General features: G+C 35.5%; 3 protein-coding genes across 9 annotated transcripts; 2 read left to right on the top strand and 1 right to left on the bottom strand.

Moving 5' to 3' along the window:
* The first annotated feature begins 695 nt into the window (after positions 1-695).
* On the top strand, positions 696-10,330 carry LOC106153701 (serine/threonine-protein phosphatase 2A 55 kDa regulatory subunit B beta isoform). Of its 4 annotated transcripts, none has more exons than XM_013527727.2 (8): positions 696-2,211; positions 3,692-3,760; positions 5,431-5,567; positions 6,592-6,757; positions 7,047-7,337; positions 7,500-7,664; positions 8,012-8,273; positions 8,722-10,330. In XM_013527727.2, the coding sequence occupies exons 1-8, from the start codon at positions 2,046-2,048 to the stop codon at positions 8,996-8,998; spliced, it is 1,533 nt and encodes a 510-aa protein (XP_013383181.1). In that variant the 5' UTR covers positions 696-2,045; the 3' UTR covers positions 8,999-10,330. The 4 variants fall into 4 exon arrangements, with proteins under 4 accessions (XP_013383181.1, XP_013383182.1, XP_013383184.1 ...); XM_013527728.2 differs by having other exon boundaries at positions 713-2,211; positions 5,431-5,528; XM_013527730.2 differs by lacking the exon at positions 696-2,211 and adding an exon at positions 3,342-3,532.
* LOC106153700 (putative ATP-dependent RNA helicase DDX41) lies at positions 10,317-18,254 on the bottom strand. The gene is made up of 16 exons (XM_013527726.2): positions 18,087-18,254; positions 17,782-17,862; positions 16,534-16,708; positions 16,096-16,170; positions 15,855-15,915; positions 15,374-15,491; positions 15,130-15,221; positions 14,734-14,887; positions 14,170-14,306; positions 13,803-13,965; positions 13,230-13,433; positions 12,911-13,007; positions 12,635-12,784; positions 12,204-12,275; positions 11,769-11,879; positions 10,317-11,374 (listed from the first exon to the last, which is right to left on the bottom strand). Exons 1-16 carry the CDS (start codon positions 18,099-18,101, stop codon positions 11,238-11,240), a joined length of 1,842 nt encoding a protein of 613 aa, XP_013383180.1. The 5' UTR covers positions 18,102-18,254; the 3' UTR covers positions 10,317-11,237.
* On the top strand, positions 18,122-23,006 carry LOC106153702 (uncharacterized). 4 transcript variants are annotated; one of them, XM_013527731.2, is made up of 3 exons: positions 18,122-18,275; positions 19,166-19,568; positions 20,023-23,006. In XM_013527731.2, exons 2-3 carry the CDS (start codon positions 19,484-19,486, stop codon positions 20,967-20,969), a joined length of 1,032 nt encoding a protein of 343 aa, XP_013383185.2. In that variant the 5' UTR covers positions 18,122-18,275; positions 19,166-19,483; the 3' UTR covers positions 20,970-23,006. The 4 variants fall into 4 exon arrangements, with proteins under 4 accessions (XP_013383185.2, XP_086858573.1, XP_013383188.2 ...); XM_087002447.1 differs by lacking the exon at positions 18,122-18,275 and adding an exon at positions 18,304-18,560; XM_013527734.2 differs by lacking the exon at positions 18,122-18,275 and adding an exon at positions 18,591-18,711.
* Positions 23,007-23,169: the final 163 nt, after the last annotated feature.

Here is a 23,169-nt window from a genome sequence, read left to right as displayed (position 1 = left end):
AGACTCTGATGTATTTTCTAAATGTTCGGATATTGAGCTTTGGGCGTATGTCGGGTGTATTTAAAGGTGCATGTCCGCCCGGCAAACTCGTGTCACAAATGCTATCTAATAGGCCTACCAAATCATCTGAATTAATTTACATGTATAGTGCCCTATAGTCGCTGTGTTGTGTAAAAATTCCGCAGGCCAGTCTTGGAAAGATCAGGTAGGATACGAACGTTTATCAAAAACAGCCTCCTTAGATTTTACCCCTTATAAACAAAATTTTCACAAGTATATATTAATTAGCATCTACGAGTATGTCGTAAAACACGCGCTTGATTTGCCGAAAAAACACACTATTAGTAAACACGAGATCCTGAGGCCACAAACTCTCATAACATGGTAGGAATTGTTTACAGGTACCAGTATGCGTGACGTCAGAAAAAAAAGAGCATGCCAAAATACAACCCTCAAGCGAATTCAATGATATATGTTTACCCTTTTACACACGTATTTGGTGAAACGTGTTTGACCCATACAGTTGTCTCCTCTTAAGAGGACAGAGAGAAAATATGTTTACTTTTCGAAAATGGCACTCGACCCCCACTCTAACTCCCTGTGAACTGCACCCTACAGCGCGTTGAGATACGTAATGCGTCAACTCTGAAACGTATGTGTGGAAAGCCGAGTAGGTAGCAACATATTTCATAGATTTTATCTCTCGCGGGAATAATAGTCCTTTTTCTGAGGAATGAAATCGGTAGGCATGGATACCCTATGATGTGAAATGAGGAGGGAATTAAGCTGCTGGAACAATTGCCAGGTATGGGAGCAAGTGTATATTAGGCTTCGTTCTCAGGTACTGGACATGACCGGAGCAGATTTACTTCACATTATAATCCGATTTCTCTACGGCACAACTGATCTTTCCAGACGTGTTGGCAGGTTTGCTGTCGGATATTTCTTCAGCAGTGTAATGATTGAATTATCTTAGAATCCAATTTTCTCAATCGATCGCTATTCATGTCTTTGGGCCGGTAGGGTGACCGAGACCGCGTCTTCCTTCGATCTGTTAGCAGAATCATGTCGTACCAGCTTGCTACTCCACATAATAATATTATGAATAATTGATAGATATGTTTGTCAAGAACTCAGGAGCCTATATGCTTTTATTCTAGTGTTGAAAAGAGGAGCCCTGTTGTTACACCAGAGTAAACAGTTTAAACGTTGTGATCGAAAATATTGATCTTCTCTCTTTCGTATCGGATATCGTGAGTAGTCAGCATGCTCGTAACACTGGGATTTATGCCCTAGGAATATAATCGATCAGGTATGGACATAGCCTTGATCTTTAAGCTTTTATTATTCCAACTCTGTGAATCAATCATTTAATCCCAAACATCCCACAATAACGACATTGAGCGTTATTTATCTCAATAGCTGTAATCCAGATAATCCAGACTGTGTAAGAGCAATGAATCATAACTTAACCCCAATACAATAGAGTAAAATATTGCAACTAGGACTTTTAATGACATTGACAAGCAGATCTGAAGATGGGAAGAGAATCGGACGAGGTTACTGGCGAATAATTGGATCGTACATATAGGTTTGCAAGAACCGTTCTATTGAGTTAAGGTGAACCAAATCGGACAAATTCATGGTCGGTTCACCAAGGATAGCAGTACGCAAAAACGGATAAAGGGACATCGATTTTCTGCCCCGGTGCGAAAACACTGCTAGCACGCCGAACACCGTAGCACTCAACTCGGCGATCTATATCTTTTATTCCCGATATTTATTCATAGACCAGCTTTGGGAAGAACCACATCTGACACAGACCCCTTTCAAACTCACTTTTGGGATTGGCACTAGTACAAGGACAGTGTGCACATGTTCTCTGCACCAAAACACAACTGAAACGTTGCAGGCCCTCGGAGCGGTTTACAGGGGCAGTCAATATAGCAAGACGCAGTACTACTGAGCGAACCTCTGTGGTATTTTATGTGGTAATTACTGGAAAGTTCATGTGCTTGTAAACCACAGAAACTAGTAAGGGTGGCATGGTTGAGAATGGAGAACAGCAAGGCTTTACAATGGCCCACATGTTCGACAATTGTGCTATTGGTGAATTCCCGGGAATGGCTTTTACAATGTTAAGGCAGGCTAATCTAACGTCGAAGCTTGGCGGAATGTTCAACGCAGCAGTGAACAAAACTAAATCATTCAGTAAGTATTGCTGGTAACCAAATGGGTGTGCTTGTTTTTGTCTCAAATACTGGACACTGCACCGACAATGATCAAAATGGAGATGTGACATATTCATATAATTCATAAACAAGGTTTCCAATAATGCAAAACGTCCAGTATTTATCCCTCTTCAAAAACACTGTTAACTTCTTTTAGAATTTGTCAACTAGGGGGAGGTGGGTGCCCTTTTCTTTTTGATATCATGAATCTCTCAGTGCAGTAAGATTTTTGTATTTATTTTACATATTAAAAATCGAGAAACCCGTGCCTAATTAAATGATGAAAAAAACTTAACGTACGTAAAAAAATAATCAAATAAAAAGGAGCTTAGTTTATGATGCTGTTGGTATTGGTATTTTTTGTTTTTGTTCTGTTTTAACATGTTATAACTGCACTATGTGCTTCTGGTGGGCATTTAGTGGGATGAATATAATGTCGAGGAGAGGATATAAACATATTAGAATGGTGGGAGAGGAGGGTAGGCCTAGTCAGAAATTAAGTCCACTCTGTACGCTCACCCTACACTAAGCGAATCTGCACCCGCCTCCTCCCTTCCCCGGATTTGACTATGCTGTAACTAAAATCCTATCTTGGTTGTAAGCAGCTTTGACAATGAGTTCGTTGAAGGGTGTAGTTTGTACAGTAGCCTTTAACCTGAAGTGCTTTATCTACTATAAGAATTCAGTAGGCCTATAGGGCAGTATGATAGGGGCCTAGTTAGGCCTACCAACATATAGGTTGATTCGGTAGGGCTGTTTCTTTCAGTTTTTCTTTTTTGTTACTTTTACAGTTGTGCCCCTTATCTTGACCATTTGCTGAAAAATCAAAAGTTGAAATTTTAAATTAGGAAATGATAATGATGAAATAAATATAATGATTAGGCCTATAAACTGATAAAAAATTCTATAATTTCATATCAAAACTATGTGCGTCATTGTGATTGAGTAACAGATATTTTAGTCATATGTATACAGCATTTTTTTTTTGCAATGCATTCTACTCAAAGTTATTTTTTTACTCGCCCGTTTACATTTATGATTTATAATCAATAAGTTTATCTCACGGGTGTACAGCACCGCATCCATCATTTTCCTTCCATTCCCACAATCCTACGGGATGCATAGTAATGACGTCATGAAATCGAGGTGCGCCATTTTGAAATTCCGTTGGCTGGGAAGTGAGTCTCAAATCGGCCACCATCGTGCCTAACAGCGGTTACTGATTAATTTGCTCAACTCCCAAGCCTACATCAGGGATTTTTTTGTGGCAGAAACCACAAACTGATGCTCTATGATGACAGGTATAGTGGTAAATGCATCCTCAAATTGAACTACTCCCCATACACCCCATTGACACTGACACCGACAGGAAGAATACATTCTTTCGTCAACGTGAATTCTGGATTTTATAAAGATGTCATATTTTGCATTTTGTATAACCGTTTGTTTTCTATTTTCAGCGAATGGGGGTGATATTCAGTGGTGCTTTTCTCAGGTCAAAGGCACAGTAGAAGAAGATGTTACTGAAGGTGGGTACCAAGTTTCAGCCGGTACTGTAGTCTTGTGATTGAATGTTTAAGTACTATTAAGAAACACTTCCCGTCAACTAAATTAATATCAAACGCATTTATTTTAAGAAAACATGTCTAGTTAAATCAGATATGTACCTTTACTATCATGCAACTGTCGGTTTAGAGAGCTGTCATGTCTTGTAAATCCCATTTGTTTGTCATGTTACGGTTCTGTTTGAAGATGAAAATGTCAGTTCATTTATAAAAAGTGAGTGTAAGCCTCAGTTGAAAGAAGTGAAGGGGCTTGTTTGATGTTTACCTCTGCCAAAAAAGAAGGTTGTGTTTTTGTAGACAATAGTTTGTAAATGGATAGATTTTGATAAATTTTTAGAATAGAGCCATATTTATTTGGTAAAGAAATATGTTCTACAATTTTAACTGAATTAGGGTCTCCTAGTATTTATCATGTAAAAGAATTTTTTGAAGAATGTTTTAAGGCCTCTTCACATAGCAGAGGTCTGCATTGTAGGTGCTTCCAAGTTTTCAAATTGCATTCTTCCCTTATACATTCTTAATTTGGAGAATACTTTGTATTACTGAAGAAGACTTAAATGATGTTATATTACAAATGAATCTGGCATGCATGTCCTAATAAAAATAACTAAAAAATGCAGTAAAAGTGTGGCTCATTTTATAAGTCCAAGTGTACATCATTATGCATGTTTTATAATTTTTAATCATTTACTTAAAAGTCAAATAATTTTATTGTAATATTGGATTATTTTGACAAAAACAACATCAGATATTTATTGCCCATTGTTAGATGTCTTGTAATGCTTTCGTGAAAATTAGATATGATAGAATGAAACAAGTACTGAATGGAACGGGGAATGTAGTATTGCAATGTCATGTATATGTTAAATTGTAGAGTAGTATGTAGAAATTGAGCAAGTCCCCTAGACATATGGCTTGCACCTGTCTGTTAGTATCCTAGTATCTTGTAGAAGTACGAACATTACACAGATTGCCACAAAATTGTTTTTTTAGAATCTGCAAGGGTATCATAAGATATATAATGAAGGTTGTCTTTAATGCCATAATGATGGCATCATCTCAGACAAATGTTCAGTGATAGGTGCTCTAGGTTGTAAAGGTCATAGAGTTGTCTTTATGATGAAAAAATAAAGGCTTCCTGTTTACTTTTAAGTATAGTGCAACTTATCAGTAACTGCAGAATTGAGTGGGATGAGCCATATTAATGGGAAGTTAAATGCTGACTTGTATAAAGTGACTTAGTAATGTTTCATTCCTAAACAGAGATGTTATTGTCATTACAGTATGAGTTATAGTTTGTAGCTGACTTGAACGTAGAGGCCATCATACAAGCAAATGAAAGTAAAATGATTGATCTAGATGCTTTTAGCCATGATTCTCTGTTTATTGATGTCCCAGAAGTAGAAATATTGTGTTAACAGTGGCATTGAGTAAGATCTTTGCTGCTCAATTTGCACCCTGCACAGTTAAACGGTCTCCAATGCAAATGTGTCCTTGGAACAATCTGCCTTTGAAACCTTGTAAATCCAATAAACCAGCAGCAATCCATCAGCATCAACGGTTCAACATCTACTGTGTTTTGTTTATGTATTAGTATCTGTTAAATGGGGTAACCTTTTCCTCTTTCTTTCTAGCTGACATCATCTCCTGTGTGGAATTCAACCATGATGGAGAGCTCTTAGCCACGGGTGACAAGGGAGGACGTGTTGTCATATTCCAGCGTGATGAGTTGGTGAGCACATCTGAAGGGTGGTCAGCAGCTGACTATTTAGTAAGGGAATGCCTGGTCGTGCTCTGTGTGTGAACAGTATTCCCACAGAATTGTAACAATCCAACTTCACTGATATATATATATATTAAGTTGCGACAGTATGTGGTTTTAGTTGCATTTGTACTGTTTGTGTTCCTTTTAGTAAATAATGAGTTATTTAAAAAATATTTTCAAGTGGCAACAATCTTTTCTTCGGTACTACTACTGTCACTATTCTTCCTAACTGTTTGTCTTATACATCACACCATTCCTGGTAACTGATGTTTTTGTCCATATCCTGGTATTTCTGTCATTGCCACTATGATGTTGTATGATATGAGAAAATAACCATTAAAAAGCAGTCCACATAGATATGGTGTTCATAATAGAATAATTAGAATCGAAAACCACAACTTCTATTTTGTATAATAAAGAGTGCCACATTATCCTTTGCTTAGCTTTAGTTAAGTGTTATCTTAGGACAAAAGCCTACTATTCCTTCGGTTATGCATAAAATAGAGTAGCTATTTGAAATGGTGCACATTTCCAATTAATGGATAAGTACAACTTTTAAGATTTGGGGATCTTTTTTATAAAATGATTGATTGTGCTACCAGAGTTATTTATGTGCATTACTTTATGCCAACTGTAAGATATGCTTCCTGACAAATCAGTAGTTGGAGTCAGCCAGTCGTTGATATATGTATGTTTTGATTTCAAAGTTGAGATTTATTAGCCTTTGATAATTTTGAACAGATATTTAAAGACTTAAATGGGTTTGCTTTCTACATTCTTTTATTCACTTTTGACTTGCTGCTACTTTTTATCTGCCATTCACATACAGTACAAGTTAAACCAAGTAATGGCCTCAAAGCATCACAGACAAGAGTTAATATATTGAGCTGCAGTATAATTAAATATATAATCAGCCTGTCAAAGATTGCTAGACTGTTTGCATTCTTAGTTGGTCTGGCTCAGGCTGAATGCAGTCTAAAATGCAGTAGTCCCCTAATAACACTACAAAAGCTTTTTTTGCATTTCATAGGGCAAAGCCAACCAGACTCATCGTGGGGAATACAATGTGTATAGCACTTTCCAGAGTCATGAACCAGAGTTTGATTACTTGAAGAGTTTAGAAATTGAAGAAAAGATCAACAAAATAAGATGGTTAAGGAGAGCCAATCCAGCCAATTTCTTGCTTTCAACAAATGGTAGGAGCGTGTCTGAAACTATTTAAAAGAAATAAACAATTTGTTTTATTTTATAAGGGCCTTGGCAAGGGGATGCTTGTCAAGACATTTGTGTGGTGTAACTGTGCTGTGTTATAGCATAATGATAACAGCAGGCATATTGAAGTGTGGGGTAAATGTGCTTGAATGGATGGACAGTACTTTGCAGGTCCTTTCACCTGCAAACAGATGTATTTAATAATGGTAGACACTGTGTCCATTTTTCTGTTTGAATATATTCTTAGACAACCTTTACTTGTTTTTGTTTCAGATAAAACAATCAAATTATGGAAGATTTCAGAGAGAGACAAGCGACCAGAAGGTTTCAACACAAAGGATGAGACTGGCATGTTGCGAGACCCTACATCTGTAAAAGCACTGCGGGTGCCAATTCTCAAACCTATGGAATTGATGGTTGAAGCTAGTCCACGTCGTGTGTTTGCTAATGCACACACCTACCATATTAACTCCATTTCTGTCAACAGTGACCAGGAAACTTATATGTCTGCAGATGACCTTAGGATTAATCTGTGGCACCTTGAGATTACCGACCAAAGTTTTAGTATCCTTGATTATTGCATTTTAGATTGTATGATTCTTTTTTTTTGTAGACAATGTGCAGATTAGACTTGGAGAATATTTATATTAAAAAAACATCTTTGTAGAAAATATGGAATAATTAAAAGATGCAAATTTTGTTTGACTCTTTAACCAGCATTTTTAGACATTGTTGATATTAAACCAGCTAATATGGAAGAATTGAATGAAGTGATAACTGCAGCAGAATTCCACCCAAGCATGTGTAACGTGTTTGTATATAGTAGTAGCAAGGGCAGTATAAGGTTATGTGACATGAGGTCCAGGGCACTTTGTGATCAACATACAAAATGTGAGTATGATTTTCAAGGACTGCTTTGGTAAGCCTTGATATATTCCTGAAGACATGCCTGTCAAGACATTTGTGTGGCTTAACTATGCTGTGTTATGACATAATGATAGCGGCAGGCATATTGAAGTGTAGGGTAAACGTGCCTGAATGGATGAACAGTACATTACAGGCCCCGTTACCTGCAGACATTGATGTTACATGCATTAAAAAAAGAGTTTTAGGTGATAGTTACCTGCAAAGATGTTAATTTATTTAAATATCCAATATTGTAAATTGATCTGATTATCATTATTCTCTCTGAGAGATAGTTATTTTTCGTATGGTCAATATCTGTATTTCTATTGCAGTATTTGAAGAGCCAGAGGATCCAACTAACCGAAGTTTCTTCTCAGAGATTATATCCAGTATATCAGATGTCAAATTTAGTCATAGTGGCAGATACCTAATATCTCGTGATTATTTATCTGTCAAAGTTTGGGATCTGAATATGGACTCTAAGCCAATAGAAACATACCCTGTACATGAATTTCTTCGTAGTAAGCTGTGCTCACTGTATGAAAATGACTGCATCTTTGACAAGTTTGAGTGTGCTTGGAGTGGTGATGACAGGTAATGTTTTAATGCTTTGAAAATTGCTCTTCTGTTCTGCTTGTTTTTAAATGAAATGTTTGTCAAACTTGCACAAACCTTAGACCTTTCATTGTCAGATATTTTTTGAAGGAAAATAATTCAAACACAACAAAAGTAGAAATCGATCTGTGATTAAGTAAGTGGTAGTTTGGCCTGAAAACAAAATTTCTCTCTGAGCTTTGTAGAACGGGACTGGCAACCAATGTGGCTTCAATGCCACTCTTATTATGCAAACATAATGTCCTAAACAATTTTTTTTTTTTTGAATTTTCATTCCACATACGTTTTGATCCCATCAAATTAATCTTGCATTTATAAAACAGTTGGATATCAGTGTAAAATGGCCAATGGGTTGCTGCCCAAAATAGGTCCTATAATGTTAATTATTGCTGCAGTTTCTCATATATTTTCTTCATTGCTATTTTAGGCACATCATGACTGGGTCCTACAACAATTTCTTCCGCATGTTTGATAGGGAGAGTAAGAGGGATGTAACTTTGGAAGCATCTCGAGAAAATATGAAACCAAGGACAGTATTAAAACCTAGGAAAGTTTGCTCAGGTGGAAAAAGAAAGAAAGATGAAATAAGTGTGGACTCTTTAGACTTTAGTAAGAAAATCTTGCATGCTGGCTGGCATCCATCAGAAAATGTAATAGCAGTAGCAGCTACAAACAATTTGTATATTTTCCAAAGCAAAGACTAGTGACTTTGAAACTTAGGATTTTTTCTTACAAATGATAGTTGCTTTTCTGCAAAGATGTGACTTGCCTTACTACACTGAGGAGCAGTGATTATGTTGCTCCCCAGACTGCAGCGCTCTGCCTAGATGGTGGATTTTGGGATCGCACCAAGCATCCAAATTCCGAGAAGGAGAGTTGGATCTGAACCCTCTAGAAGAGAACGGGTGTTTGAACCGCTTAATGTGACGGCATGATATGTTATATATGTAAAGTGCTCTGGGAGCAGCTGTTTAAGTATTCCAATGTGATGACAATTTTTGGTCACAATTGATTGAAACTTGGGAGTATTCAAAGGGGGAGGGTGCCTTATGCAGAGACGAGAAGGGACTTAAGATTTTAGAGCATTCATATAACTACAAGTGCAGTTGGTCTGGTGAAGAGTCCAGTGTTTCATTTGAACCCTACAAAACCTTACGTATGTGTGCTATAACACTTTTGGCAGATGTAGCATAAACATTGAAATTATACCTTCATTGAGTGAATACTTTTTACACAAAGTAGTATAAATAACGTTTACATGTATGCATCTGTAGTAATGCATTCAAAACTGTCTTGAAAAGTAAATGATAGCATTTACGATTTTGAATTGTGCCCAGGTGGAATTTTGATACTGAAAGCTGTAACACTTATGTAGGCAACTACCTCAGCAGTTATTGGGGAGCAAAGAAGAACCTTGCAGCCTTAACTGTTACAATGTAGATGTTTTTTGGATTTCTGTGCATTCTGTAAATGCATGTAAAATATCGCAAATTGTGCTCCAGTAGCAGAGTTTATTATGTGCAATTTTTGTGCAAGATCAAAACATTGCTTCTTAAAAAGGAGACTTGAGGCAAGAATTAAATGGAGGGGCTTTCTTAAGTTTTTGTTCATGTAGAACGTTTCACAGAAATTTCCTAATAAGTGTTCAGCAAAGTACACGAAGATGTAGGTGTGATGCACATAGTATGGAGAGAAGTGCCTGGTTTTGAAAGAGCATATACCATTGGCTGGAAAGAGGATCTTTGAAATTAAATGGGTACTTGTTATGTCATGCTTTCTCTGCAGTATGTGGAAGTCGACAATCTAGATGATAAAAATTTTCAGTTCAGAAAAGGTTTATAGGTTCATGGAACCGTGCTTGTTATATGTAGAAATCAGAATGGAAACTCTGGTCATGTTATTTTTTCAAGTTTTGTTACCTATTGCACAATTGTCTTTTCTAATGGCGACCAAGGCATTCTACTTCACATCTACAAGATTTCTACTATATGGTGGCCAAAAACAAATTATTGAATAAACATATACATAAAAAAGAATTTATTTGTACAAGTTTTATTTTACAGAAGAATTAAAGGTAGAGTATCTTAAATTTAATGTCATTTTTTTCAAAGCATTATACGATTGTACAGGGCTTGAGTAAGATCTGTTAGAAAGATGTTTGATTGGTTGCAATAAAACTGCAATGATGTGAGATTTCTTTCATAAGTAGAGCTTCATCACATGCCTGGCTTACAAAAAAGCTGAGATAAGCCAATGAAATTTGTGCCAATCCACAGAAATTGGAAAAATTGCTAACAAAATGTGTGTGATTGCTTAAAAAGTTGTAGAATTTTAGAATTGACATTTCTAGTAACCCTGATTTGGTGACTTGAATGATTTTTGATGCAACAATTTGTGCACATTCGGCAGTGCACATTACACTTAAGGAAATCCATATCTAATTTACAAGTTTCCCACTAACATCTGTTCTACTTTACCTTTCAACTATATTGTGCTTAGTTTGAAAAGTGACTTAAATGTTCAGCATTTGTTTAAAAAATGTAAAACGATATATTAACAGTAAAAGTTAATACACAGGTAACTACATCAAAAGTGGGGATGTGCACTAAGTTACCAGTTCCAGCTGTGAAAAACCTTTACTACAAAGGGTTTGTTAAGACCAAAATCAGGCTTTAAAGATTGGTTTTTGCCATACAACTGTCTCCAGTCATTTTACATGGCATAGTAACTGGTCCGCTTGTTTCGGGTTTGTCATAATCTTTCTTAATTAGCAGAATCGGACGCATCTAAATTTTCTCGCTGTCCCAACTTCACTTTACCAATGCTATTTGCCTTAGCTTGTGTGTATGGGGCCTGTCCCAGGGGCAAATACAATGCCTTCAGAGTCATAAGTATTATATCTAGGCCATCTCCCTTGAAATGAATTGGAATTCCCTTGAGGTGCTACCAGTCTGCAGCATTTGAGGCCAAATAGTCCTTCCTGCCTATGTTCTGTGCAGCTTTGTTCTGAACAGCTTCCAGTCTTGGACAATCTGTAATTCTGTGACCCAGTCCTCCACAGTATGAACAACCAACTTCACCTTGAGAAAAGATGGAATAAGATATCATAGCTGATACAATCCTTTAAGAACTTTTACTGCTTATTTATACTGCTTTGCTTGTACAAAACATTAAGTCCCGTTATGAGGGGCGGATTTAGGCCGTCTTCTGGATCTTCTGGAAGACGGTCAGATTTTTAAGTTTACATTGGCGGGTATCTAATTTTTTTCTGTTGGAAGACGGTCAAAAATGAAGAACGAATCAATAAATATAATTTGGAAGACTGTCAGGAAATAACTCTGAATCCGCCCCTGGTTATCAAAAATTCACCCCTGGTTAATTCTAAGTATAAAAGGCCAAGAAGAGATGTGGTTGTCTCCTTTGAATACCCTAATGAAATACACCAACTTGATTTTGAGCACCTGCATTACCTACCTCCAATTTCTAGATATTTCTCACTTTCAGCCTCCAATTGAGCCAGGAATGGTGGAACTTTCTGCTTAGCTTCAATCAGCAGGTACTTCAGATCAAGTAAGGTGGATTCATCTGGATGGGTACAAAGAAGTCAAATAATCAGAATATGAAAGTTTGTTTACTGGTGATCAACAGAAAGCAGTCAGCATAAAAGCAAATAGAAAAAGCCCCAAATTAAATGGAGATAATTTCCTTCATTTTACCTGAGAAGTTTGTTTTTACTGTCTCATACTTTGAAAAATCTTCAAGTCTTACAGCTGTGAAAACAACAGGAAACAAAACCAGTCAGTGAATCTCAGGTGCATTACACTGAGATCATTTATTATGAAAAAAAAAAAAAAAAAAAAAAAAAAATATATATATATATATATATATATATATATATCCAGGACTCACCACAGGCCTTGCTGATGAAAGTAGTTGCCACCCCTCTATTTGCAGACCTGCCTGTTCGACCTATTCTGTGAACTGAAATTCATATAATCGTGCTATCTTCAGTTTCATTATCAACAAACAGAGGGTATAAAAAAAAGTGAAAACCATAAATATGGTGAAGACTGCAAATTTAAAAAGGGAAATAAAACAGTAATGGGAAGTTGCACAGGCATCGTTTTCTTTGCAAAAGTATTCTCTTAATTATAAGTAATCATGCAATGTGTATAGCCACATCAGTATCTTTTCAGTATAATAGATCAAGCAATCTTAATTGCAAACCATACAAAGAATATGCAGGCTCTAAACTTTCATTTTTTAAAAAACGTTTAAGGAACAAAAGAGATTTGCCCGACATTTTCAGCATCCAATTAATGACTGACATTTTCACATACCATAATTTTCAATGTCTTCTGGCATATCATAATTGATGACATGTTGTATGTCAGGGAAATCTAAACCTTTGGAAGCCACATCTGTAGCCACCAGGACATCTTTGGCACCTTTTCTGAACTGGTCAACAGCCCATGAGCGCTCTTCTTGATCTACAAATCATAACATCAAAGATATATATTTTTTTCTCCATGATATGGCCTTAAAAACCTGAGATGCATCCTAATATTATCAGTTATTAGAACAACATGGTTAATAAGTAACCTCTGTCCAATTACCTTTGCTGCCATGGGTGGCTGCAGCCTCCACCCCTTTTAGCAACAAGTACTCATGAATAGCATCCACATCTTGTTTCTTTTCAGCAAATATCAATACCTATAATTGAAAAGAAAAAAAGATTAATACATGTTATCAAAAATCACTACTGTTCCCCACTCGGAAACTGTTTGATATCATGCAATCTATGGTCTGATATGGAGAAACAAGGAACTGGCCGACTTTAAATTAAATGCATGGGGGGAAAACATTTGCAATGAATTTTAATTTCTGTCACATTTTATCAAGGGTAACAATGTTGAAAAAATAAAGTTTACTTACAGGTGGTGGTGTTTTCTGCAAACACTCCAATAAATAGACCATTCTTGCCTCATTCTTCACAAACTCTACCTCCTGTGTCACATTCAAGCTGGCAGCTCCAGCGCGACCCACATTGACAGTTACTGGTTTAACCAGGGCACTGCGGGCAAAGTTTTGGATTTTTTTGGGCATAGTGGCTGAGAATAGCAATGTCTGCCTCTGGCCCTGAAAGCAAGTTGTTAGATACAATTTCTTATTCTATAAAAAATTTGAAAATGAATCAAAATTAAATCAGAGTGAGACACTTGAGAATGTCTGAAAATCAAAATGAAATTTACCTTATATCTGTACAGGAAATATGATAATCATCAATTCTGAAATCAGTTTGAAGATCAAGAAAACAAACCATTAAAAGATCATACTATTATATAGCATAATAGCATAATAACATAATACACTACAAAATATTAAAACTATGAATTCTCTTTAATCGTGAAAACAATAAAAAGGAACTTAAGGCTTAAGGGTACCATATGAGTAATCTCATCACATATTTCTCAAATCATGTGAGAGTGCTGTCACTATTCTATATACCTTAAAATATGAGAAAATTGTCCTGACATCCTCTTCAAATCCCATATCAATCATCCTGTCAGCTTCATCCAAGCAAAGGTATCGGCAAATATCCAAATTAACCATCTTCTTTTCCAACATGTCCATAAGTCTGCCTGGAGTGGCAACAATAATGTGGACACCCCTAAAGATGAAGATTCAGTTAAACACTAAACCTCATTTCCTACACGCTTTAAACAGTGGTAATGAATATTAAACGCGCTTTGAAAGGAATTAATTTTTGCTGACATATGAACTGGTACTAAGTTTGTGTAGCTACGAATAAAATAAGTGTGTGTGGGCATGTGAACACATGCTAACACATGGACAAAAGTGTTTGTAATCTTACTGTTTTATCATGTCTAACTGCTCTTTGATGGCCATTCCTCCAATGCACATCAAACACTTCAATGCAGGGTAACCATCTTCCACTAAATGTCTGCTAAAGAAATTGATAATTTCTGTTGTCTGTTTGGCCAGTTCACGCTGAAAAACAAAAGCAAATTGGTACATGTAAGTTTAATGTTGCATCATAGTCATCTTTAAAATAATTAAAAGTAAATTTTTTTTTCCACAAACCAAATCCCTGTATCAAGAATATATAAAAAAAATTCACATTCTCAAAAGCAATGGATGGTGTAAATAATTTCCTTAAACCTAGAACTCATGAAACATAAAACAACAGGATAAATGTCCCAGCAAAACTTCAAACAGTAAAGTGGCTTTAGAACAGTTAGCAAATGGCAAATGTTTGCAGTCACGTAGTTTTCAAGCATAAGTGATACCATTTCATATGTTTGGAATCTCCATGTATGCAAATCACATTCACTGGATTAGTAACTACTCTGACATTTAAGGTACAGAAGAGACAACTAACAAGGTTTTATTGGAGATTAATTTTCTTGACACTTACTGATGGACAGACAATGAGTCCATATGGTCCTTCGTTTTTCACAAATGGTAATCTTTTCTCTTGTTCAAGGCAAAACATGATAATAGGTAATGCAAATACCAGAGTTTTTCCAGAACCTGTGAATGCAATACCAATCATGTCTCGGCCCATTAATCTGGAAAGGTGGTTGCAAAGAAAAAGTCAGAAATATGGTGCTTGCTGATCATGTTTTTACTACAAACCCTTACCATTAACCGTTAATTGCAGTAGAAAAAGATCCAGCTGTTTTATCATCTGTAAAAGCAATAAGAAGGTAAGGGATCAAATACCTGTGATGCAGATAATGTTACACATGAATAAATCTACAAATCAAATCAGCCACATACAATATATCACATTTTGAAAGGCAATACTTACACAACTGGGATACCTTGCATCTGTATTGGGGTTGGTTTTTCTATTCCTCTTTTCTTCAGTGCTTTCAAAATAATGTGTGGGAACTTCATTTCCTATTTAATAGAAGTGCAGGTGATGCTATGATTTTTAAATTACTCAAAGTCATTCAGAATGGCCTGTATTTTCACTTTCATATTATTTGGGAAAAAACATGTTGAGGTTGAGTTTTGAATATGAAGTGACTCACTTCAGTAGCTGCTCTTACCTTGAATGTGATACAGAGAGGAGGAATGTCTTCTCCCTCAACAAGAATTTCCATCTTTTTTCGCATACGTTGGTGCCTTTCCTTTGGCATTGCCAAAATAGCACGAGGCGGAGTCCATCTGTAAATTATTGTAATTTAAATGCCATGGCAAAGAAAGCTTTGTTGATTAATTTGTGTAACTTTATTTTCAGTTGCTTATAGATAGTTTATAGTTATCTATAAATACATGTATGTAACATCTTCTTCATGGTATACACCTTCATATAATAATTAAAAAGACTAATGTGTAAGATCCCATTTAGAACACTTGACTAACAGAACATCGGATCAAATATGGCCGACCCACTTGAATACTTGATGTGTACTCCCCGCGGGGAATCTATTCAGTGTCTAATTGGAAATTAAGCTTTTAGTGGGTCACCATATTTGATCCGCAGATCTATTAGTCCGTTTTTCTGAATGCACTCAAAGTTGTTCTTACCCAGTTTTTATTGGATCCTGATATTGGATTCCTTTAGCTAATTCTGCCACACCCATGAGAGCTGAATTATAAACAGAAACCATGAGAAATAGAAACAGAGTTGGTTTCAAATTGTTTTTTTTTTACATCAGTGTGCCATTTTTTAAAATGAATGTATGTCCTTTGGTTTCAGACAGCAGACTTAACAAATTTTTCAAACAGTGACTACACTTTTCATTTCTGAGAACATTTGATAGCATACCTTTATTTTCAGCAACACTTTCTAATATTCTTTCTTCTTCTTTTAATAATTTTTCTCTTGCTGATTCCTTTTTAGCTGAAATTAAAATGCATATGATATTTGAAAAATCATTAAAAGTTTGAAAAACAAGAAACTTTTGACTAAACTCCACTAAAATATTTATATTCAAGAACAGAATAAATGTTGTCCATGAAAATTTACAAATCAGTTTTAAAACAGGCATAACATTTCTATTAAAATATTTTGTTTGACTGAGAATTCACTAAAAAACGCAGCATCCAGCTACAGATGACATAAAATAAATACTGCTGTATAACTGTACATGTTTGGCCAAATGGGTCAAGCAACAAATGCTTAAGAAGTGCAACTAACAGCTTTTCATTGATCAAGAACAAACTTAGAGATAGCTTTCATGCTAAATGTAAGTTCCACATTTACCTTCTGCCTTCTTAATAAGTTCACTGTGCTGGTCCAGCAGACTCATGTTGGCATTAGGACCAACCTGGATCTCTTCTTCTTCATCTTGCATCCCACCATCATCTGTGCTCTCCTTCTTTTCCTCTTCTTGAAGAAGTCTGCCAGCTCGGCCAAGCTTCTTAGTGACTTTTAAAATCTGCAAGAATTAAGAAGAAATTTCATGTCAGTTTTGGTTTGCTTTTTTATTAACTGCAAATAGAAACACTATGCTAAAATACAATCATGACAGTTGATTTACAACAGACATGAAAACCACTTTTTATTCCATGAGATCAACAACTTTTACGTTCTAAACTTAAGAGGCTGAAATCAACTACATAAGATTTAATGTTTTTCCACTGAAGATTTTTACAAAACAAAGACAAATGATTTAGGAAATAAATAAATAAATAAATAAATAAATAAATAAATAAAAGCCAATGATTTAAAATGGCATTTGAGACAATTTCTGAAAATTCTGTCTGTCCACCGATACTTTAGTACAATACCTCCCCACAGTAAGTTAAAGGAAGAAAAAAATAATGTTTTAGACATGTGTTAGGTATAAATAACTGTAAAATGAAGTTCAGCTAGTAAATTAACTCCATTTTAGGAGGTTCTCAAATATTTTTCTTCCCTCTCACTTTCTGAAGTCACACACTGCTAAAATGACAACCTTTTTTAACCACTGGAATTTGCACGGTGAATAAGGTTAGATTCATCTGCTCACAAACCAGTGATGCAACTGTGAGTTTATACATCCATTGCAGATCAGTATCATAAAAGATTTTTTCCAAACCAAAAAAAAAAAAAAAAAAAAAGAAAGAAAAAAAAAAACAAGCTCTTGCATTGCAGTCCTGATTACATGGAACAAGCAACTTTTTATCAATTCATGCTTCTGAACAGTGGTTTAATTGTTTTCAGGTAGAAAACATAATTTGACTTTTTCCTCACATTAAAAAGTTTGGTTATAGTGATCTTCAATGGGTGTATGATTTCAATGTGACAAAGCTGAACTGCATGATGTCAAACTGATGCATTTTAGTTTATTCACAGCATTGATGACAGCAAAATTGGTTGGCCTTTTAGCAGTATGCACCTTAATGTGAAAGATAATCTTGAAAAAGATTTGATAACTTCTGCATTTAGGCAGGCAGACTACCTGAAGCGCTCAACCTATATATACAGATAGCAAGCAGTTTCAACATTGGCACATAACAGTGAAATTACCTCATTTTTCCGCCTTTCTTTAAGTGGCACATAGGGCACATAATTCTCATCATCAGATTCGCTGCTTGCTTCTTCATGGTGCTATAAAAATAACATGCCAACAGTATATTCAATATTACAATCCCTTAGCTGCGTAGTCTACATGTTCTAGGGTATCATGTGCATTGCGTTCTGGGTAGGATTGTACCGGTAATGTACATGTACATGTACCAATGTATTTCGATTTTTGAAATACTAAACCCATACTAAATATTCGAAAGGGTTATTAATTATATACTATAATCTTAGAAACTAAGTGAGCCTACCCTTTTTCTCTCCATTGCTAAAACAACAGTTAAGGCTTGAACTTCAGAGCCCAGCAGGCATTTTCAAAAAAGGATGAACTACAATATTAAGCACAACACAAGATTAGCGTGCCATCAACGTTGCCCACCGTTCGACCTTGACCTACTATAGAGTAAAAGAAATTGGGTCAATGACTAGTAAAACAAAAGGTACGTAAATTTCCTATTTCAGGAGCTTCGGAGCGACGACTTTAAAGTTAGTTTTATATGATAAGTAAATCATCAAATATTCATTTAAAATCCATTAACATTGATTATTTTACTTCCGGGTACCCGTGATACTTCACAATTTCATTTCTTGTTCTCCACGTTACTTCCTTGTTAAGAGTTTGTACTTGATAAAAACTAAAAATTCAAACCGTGATATGCTAAAACGCCACCGTGGAGGCTGTTAAAGAAGGATACGTGTTTTGTTGGCTGAATGCACCACTTAAGGTATGTTTTTGATTTTTCGTCCCAAATGTTAAAATATTTTAGGGACTCTTTTCGAGACTTCCTTAATTTCGCAGACGTATACATGTACTAGGGCATTTAGTTCTGATGCCGTCAATGCCCGACCCCAGTCGAACCAGCAAGGAAATTATTGGTAAAGTAGGCCATTATAGATAGCATGCTATTCCTGACCTTCGGTCAACCAAAGATATACTATCACCGATGAATCATAAATCAACTTTTTCTAGATCTAAAAATTAGTCCCAACCTGCGGTTGCTGAAAGGATGCAGTTTTAAACTTTGGCGTTAAAATATATTTATTAATTGCGTGATTTTTGTTCTTCGATTCAATCTCATTCCGTGATGGATATGTGGACTTGTTTGGAAACTGGTATGTTAATGAATCAAGCCGTATGTCTAATTTATCGCATGTACGTCGTAAATTTATAGTAATCAGGAAGTTACTGGTATAATAAAAATGTTCATGTCTGGTTAAGGTGTGGTGTACGTATAAGCTACCATCCTTTCACCTATTTTTATGACTGACTTGTGAGTTGCCTCTGACTACTTCAACTGGTGATTCACGAAAAAGATGGTGTACATTTCAGGGAAAAACCTGGGTTAGACGGTGGTGTGTTCTCTATGCAGCAGGCACTAGTGTGGATTCACCAAGGTTATCCTTCTATGAGGACCAGGAAAAGAAGGGACCAGAGCTTAAAAAAAGCACAATCTTTCTGTCAGATATTAAGAATATAAAGCAGACTCAGACAACAGGTGGAAGAGAACTTATATTTCAAGTGACCTTTAGCACATCAGTTAAACCAAAACTCTTCTCAACAGACAGCGAGGAGGAACTACGTCAGTGGGTTGGAACAATTGAGAATTGTGTTTCCCGAGGAGTTCTTTATACCAATTGTCAGCAAACAATGCAAAAAGGAGAATCCATGACTAGTCTCAACTCTGATGAAGCTCATTTTGATGAAAGTGCACTATATGCATGTGCTGAAAATCGTAAGTATTTGTACCGCATATGTTCTTGCAAAATGTTATTGACTAGTTTTTAAGAAGGAAATTGGCTTATTAATTTGAAAAGTACTTAAAGAAAAGTCCTGAAAGTCCCCACACTTTTCTCTTTCAGCTCGTGATTCCAGTTTTTGTAGATCAGGTCAAACTGTAGAATTGAAATGTTGAAATGAAAAAAAATTCTTCTTATAAAATTAAATATTTGCAACACTTGACCATATCCCAGCACATTATTTTTGGCACATATTTTGTTGGGAATAATATAAAATCAATGTAGTTCTACATGTACTAGTATAGATAGATACATATATATATATATATAGTGTATTATATAAATAACCTCGTGATCTACAAGTTACAAGTTTTATTTTTTGTTTTTTTTTTCGTGTGTGTATACTTTATGTTGACATTGTTTTCATTTGATATTCTCTTCTTTTTTCAGCTGGGGTATTTAGAATAAAAATAGTTGACAATGAAGTTTCTAGGCGCTGTAGACTCACAGGTGACTATGATTTACATGTAAATGCCATGAACATTTCCATGGTCAATCTTCACACAGGCAGAGTGGAGTATATTTGGCCGTTTAGATTTATCAGACGGTATGGTCGCAGCAAAACCAACTTCCAGTTTGAGGCAGGGCGAAAGTGCAACTCTGGTGAAGGACTTTTTTCACTTGCTACAAAGGAGGGAAACGATATATTTTTGCTTATCAATGACAGGTTAAGACAAATCAAAGAACAAACTGCTGAGAAAAGAACTGCATCCATTTCTACAACATCCCCATCCCCTGAGCTTCCTGACAGAAGGTACACAAGATCAGATAACAAGGTCAGTAGTAAAGGGGCCACAGGATTTGCCAGAGAATTAGAAGACAAATTAAAAGTTCAACAACAAAACAAACCCAAACCCAAACCAAAGCCAAAGCCCCCCCTGAAACCAAAACCAGATAAAGAAGGAACAATATATTCCCAACCACAAGATATCCAAGACAATGCCTGGAAACGGCATGCAGAAACTGATGATCACTTTCACGAGGAACATTATCAACCACCAGCAGCATTGCACACTAACAAGACAGTGAAAAAGAAACCAAACCCAGTACTGATTCCACAAGGTAAAAAGACAGTTGTTTCCAGTGACCATGCTCAAGATGTTGAGTATGACCACATTAGGGTTGGGAAGGGAAAAAAGCCACCAGTTGATGCTACTTATGGTCGCTTGCAAACCAACAGTGGTGAAGAAGAGGACCCTGACCTAATGTATAGTACTGGTGATGGATACCATGAAGCAGAGGTAGTTGGTGGAATTGAAGATTATTATACTGTAGGAGCAGATCCAGATGTGTATGAAGATCCTGAGGAAGGGAATTATGATATGATTCAAAAATGAAGTGATTTTAGTTGACAATGAATCCAAGTGGTAGAAAATTTTTAAACAACATTGTCAATGTTTCCACTTGCATACATTCCAGTTCTAAAGTATTTTCAATTGGAAGTGTATACTTGCACCCTGAGTTATTGATTTTTCATGTGTCTACATTTGAAAAAATATGGAAAATAGAAGTATAGTAATTTTTGTTGTTCTTGGATTCACTCTGGCATACTGTTCGTACCTATAAATACAATCTTTCTGACCATGCCAATTTGATGGAAAAGTAGCAAATTGATATATATATACTGTGAGCCAAGATGAATGATGAACGATTTTAATGTCGGGGGGAAAATGCTTATGTTCAGGGGTTTGAAGTACAGTGTAGTACTGTCACAGATTTAAAAAACTCATGAATAACAGCATCTAGAGTTATTCACATGGCAGCCTTATTTTGTAATTGTTTAGAATGTTTTAGACATCCTGGTCTGTTATCATGTTGTTGCCTAAAATATTCCAACCATATAGTTTTTGTGCCAACTGGAGCATGAAGAGGACAAGCACACAAAAGGTAAAATTATTTGTGAAACTGAAGACTTTATGCACGAATGAATGATGTTATACTAGTAATTTTTTTCTGAATGATGTCTATGTTTTGCCCTAAGTTATATCATATTTAGCATTTAGGGGATCTTTAATATATTTATAGCTTGACATGCTGGCCATGAAAATTCTTGACATTATTCCAGTTCACTAGCAACTTTCTGACACTGTAAAAAGCATATCAGAAGTTGTGTTAAAAAAGCTCAAGATGTTTACCTATACACTTATATAAACATTATATACTTATATAAACATTATATATTAATAATGATGATAAAAATGAGATAGATGTCGGCTTTGTTAAAATTATGCCAGAAACTTATTGCATGCTGACAGTTTTTGTGGAAAAAAAAAATTATGCATTGATTTTAATATAAACTTAAAAGTAAACACAATCATAATAGTTTAAGTTAAAGATAGAAGCAAATACTCTCCTGCCTTCTTAAAGCACTTCATGGATATGAAGATTGCTATATAAAGAGGGAAATAGTGAAGGTAATAATGGTATGCAATACAATTTTGTATATGATGTAGGTCCAATATTAGTTTGTTAAATCAAAATAAATTTTAACTTTTACGAGGAAAAAACTTTTGTTTAGTGATCATTAGAAAAATAATGTGTTAGGAAATTGGGTATTCACATTGTGCACATCCACAGTACTGGGTAACAATGGGTTATCATTTTTGAAAGTCTGTCAAAATACTTGTATGTGTTGGATTACAATGGGGGTGCTTTCATGTGAAAGAGGGTGGATTTGTCTTGTTATAACAGACGATTTTGTGTTTCCAAACATTGCTGTGTATTTTTGACTTTTTAATTCTTATCTGAAATGACACTCTAACAGCCCTTAAATCTGGGGCACACACATTCAGGATCGCGGTGTGCTTTCCCAAATTTGTGAAGTTAAGGGACTCTTGTTTACTCTTACTTTTTCCAAAATTTATGAATATAAAGCAAAATATGATGCATATTCTAAGCAGAAAGTGTGCTCATCAGTGCCATGTTGAAATTTTGATGCCCATGTCCTATTGTTGTTACCCAGTGCCATGGACATGCACCATTAATATTGCAATATTATTATTATTCTACAAGAAACATCAACCTTTTAAATGTTATTACAATTTAAATATGCAAATTAAGCAAGTACCTATCTGCTTTGGTAAAATTTTGACTAAAGTACTAAGTACTTGTAACTTGTGGTAAAAGGTACACTTTTTTTCAGAAAACCATCCCTTTTTAAGTGCCTGCTACTGGCCTGGTCAAACAATCTGTACTTAACCAAACACTACTGTGCAGTTTCAGATGGGATAATATACATTAATTTGTATTTTGAAAGCATAAAAATTAACTTGATGTTTTATTGCAATTGATTGCAACAGAATCCATTTTACAGTTCTTAAGTAATTATTGTTAATTCTGTTTTTGCTGATTAAACGTATATTGTTGGTACTGAACTTGTCTTATGTATTATTTGAAAAAAAAAAAAAAAGTGTAGAAGAAAGAAAAGGCACATTTTGACTCGCTATCAATCTTGGAGGAAGAGATGATAAACTGATTAACTAGGTTGAAAAATGTTTTTGACATAACATAAAACTGCATACCTAGGTACAGCTAAAA

The sequence above is a fragment of the Lingula anatina genome, chromosome 1, assembly GCF_051362555.1.
Source record: "Lingula anatina isolate TDL-2025a chromosome 1, LinAna3.0, whole genome shotgun sequence".
In the NCBI taxonomy this organism is placed as follows: Eukaryota; Metazoa; Brachiopoda; class Lingulata; order Lingulida; family Lingulidae; genus Lingula; species Lingula anatina.
The sequence above is the reverse complement of the archived record's forward strand: the minus strand, read 5'-3'. Positions and strand labels throughout refer to the sequence as shown.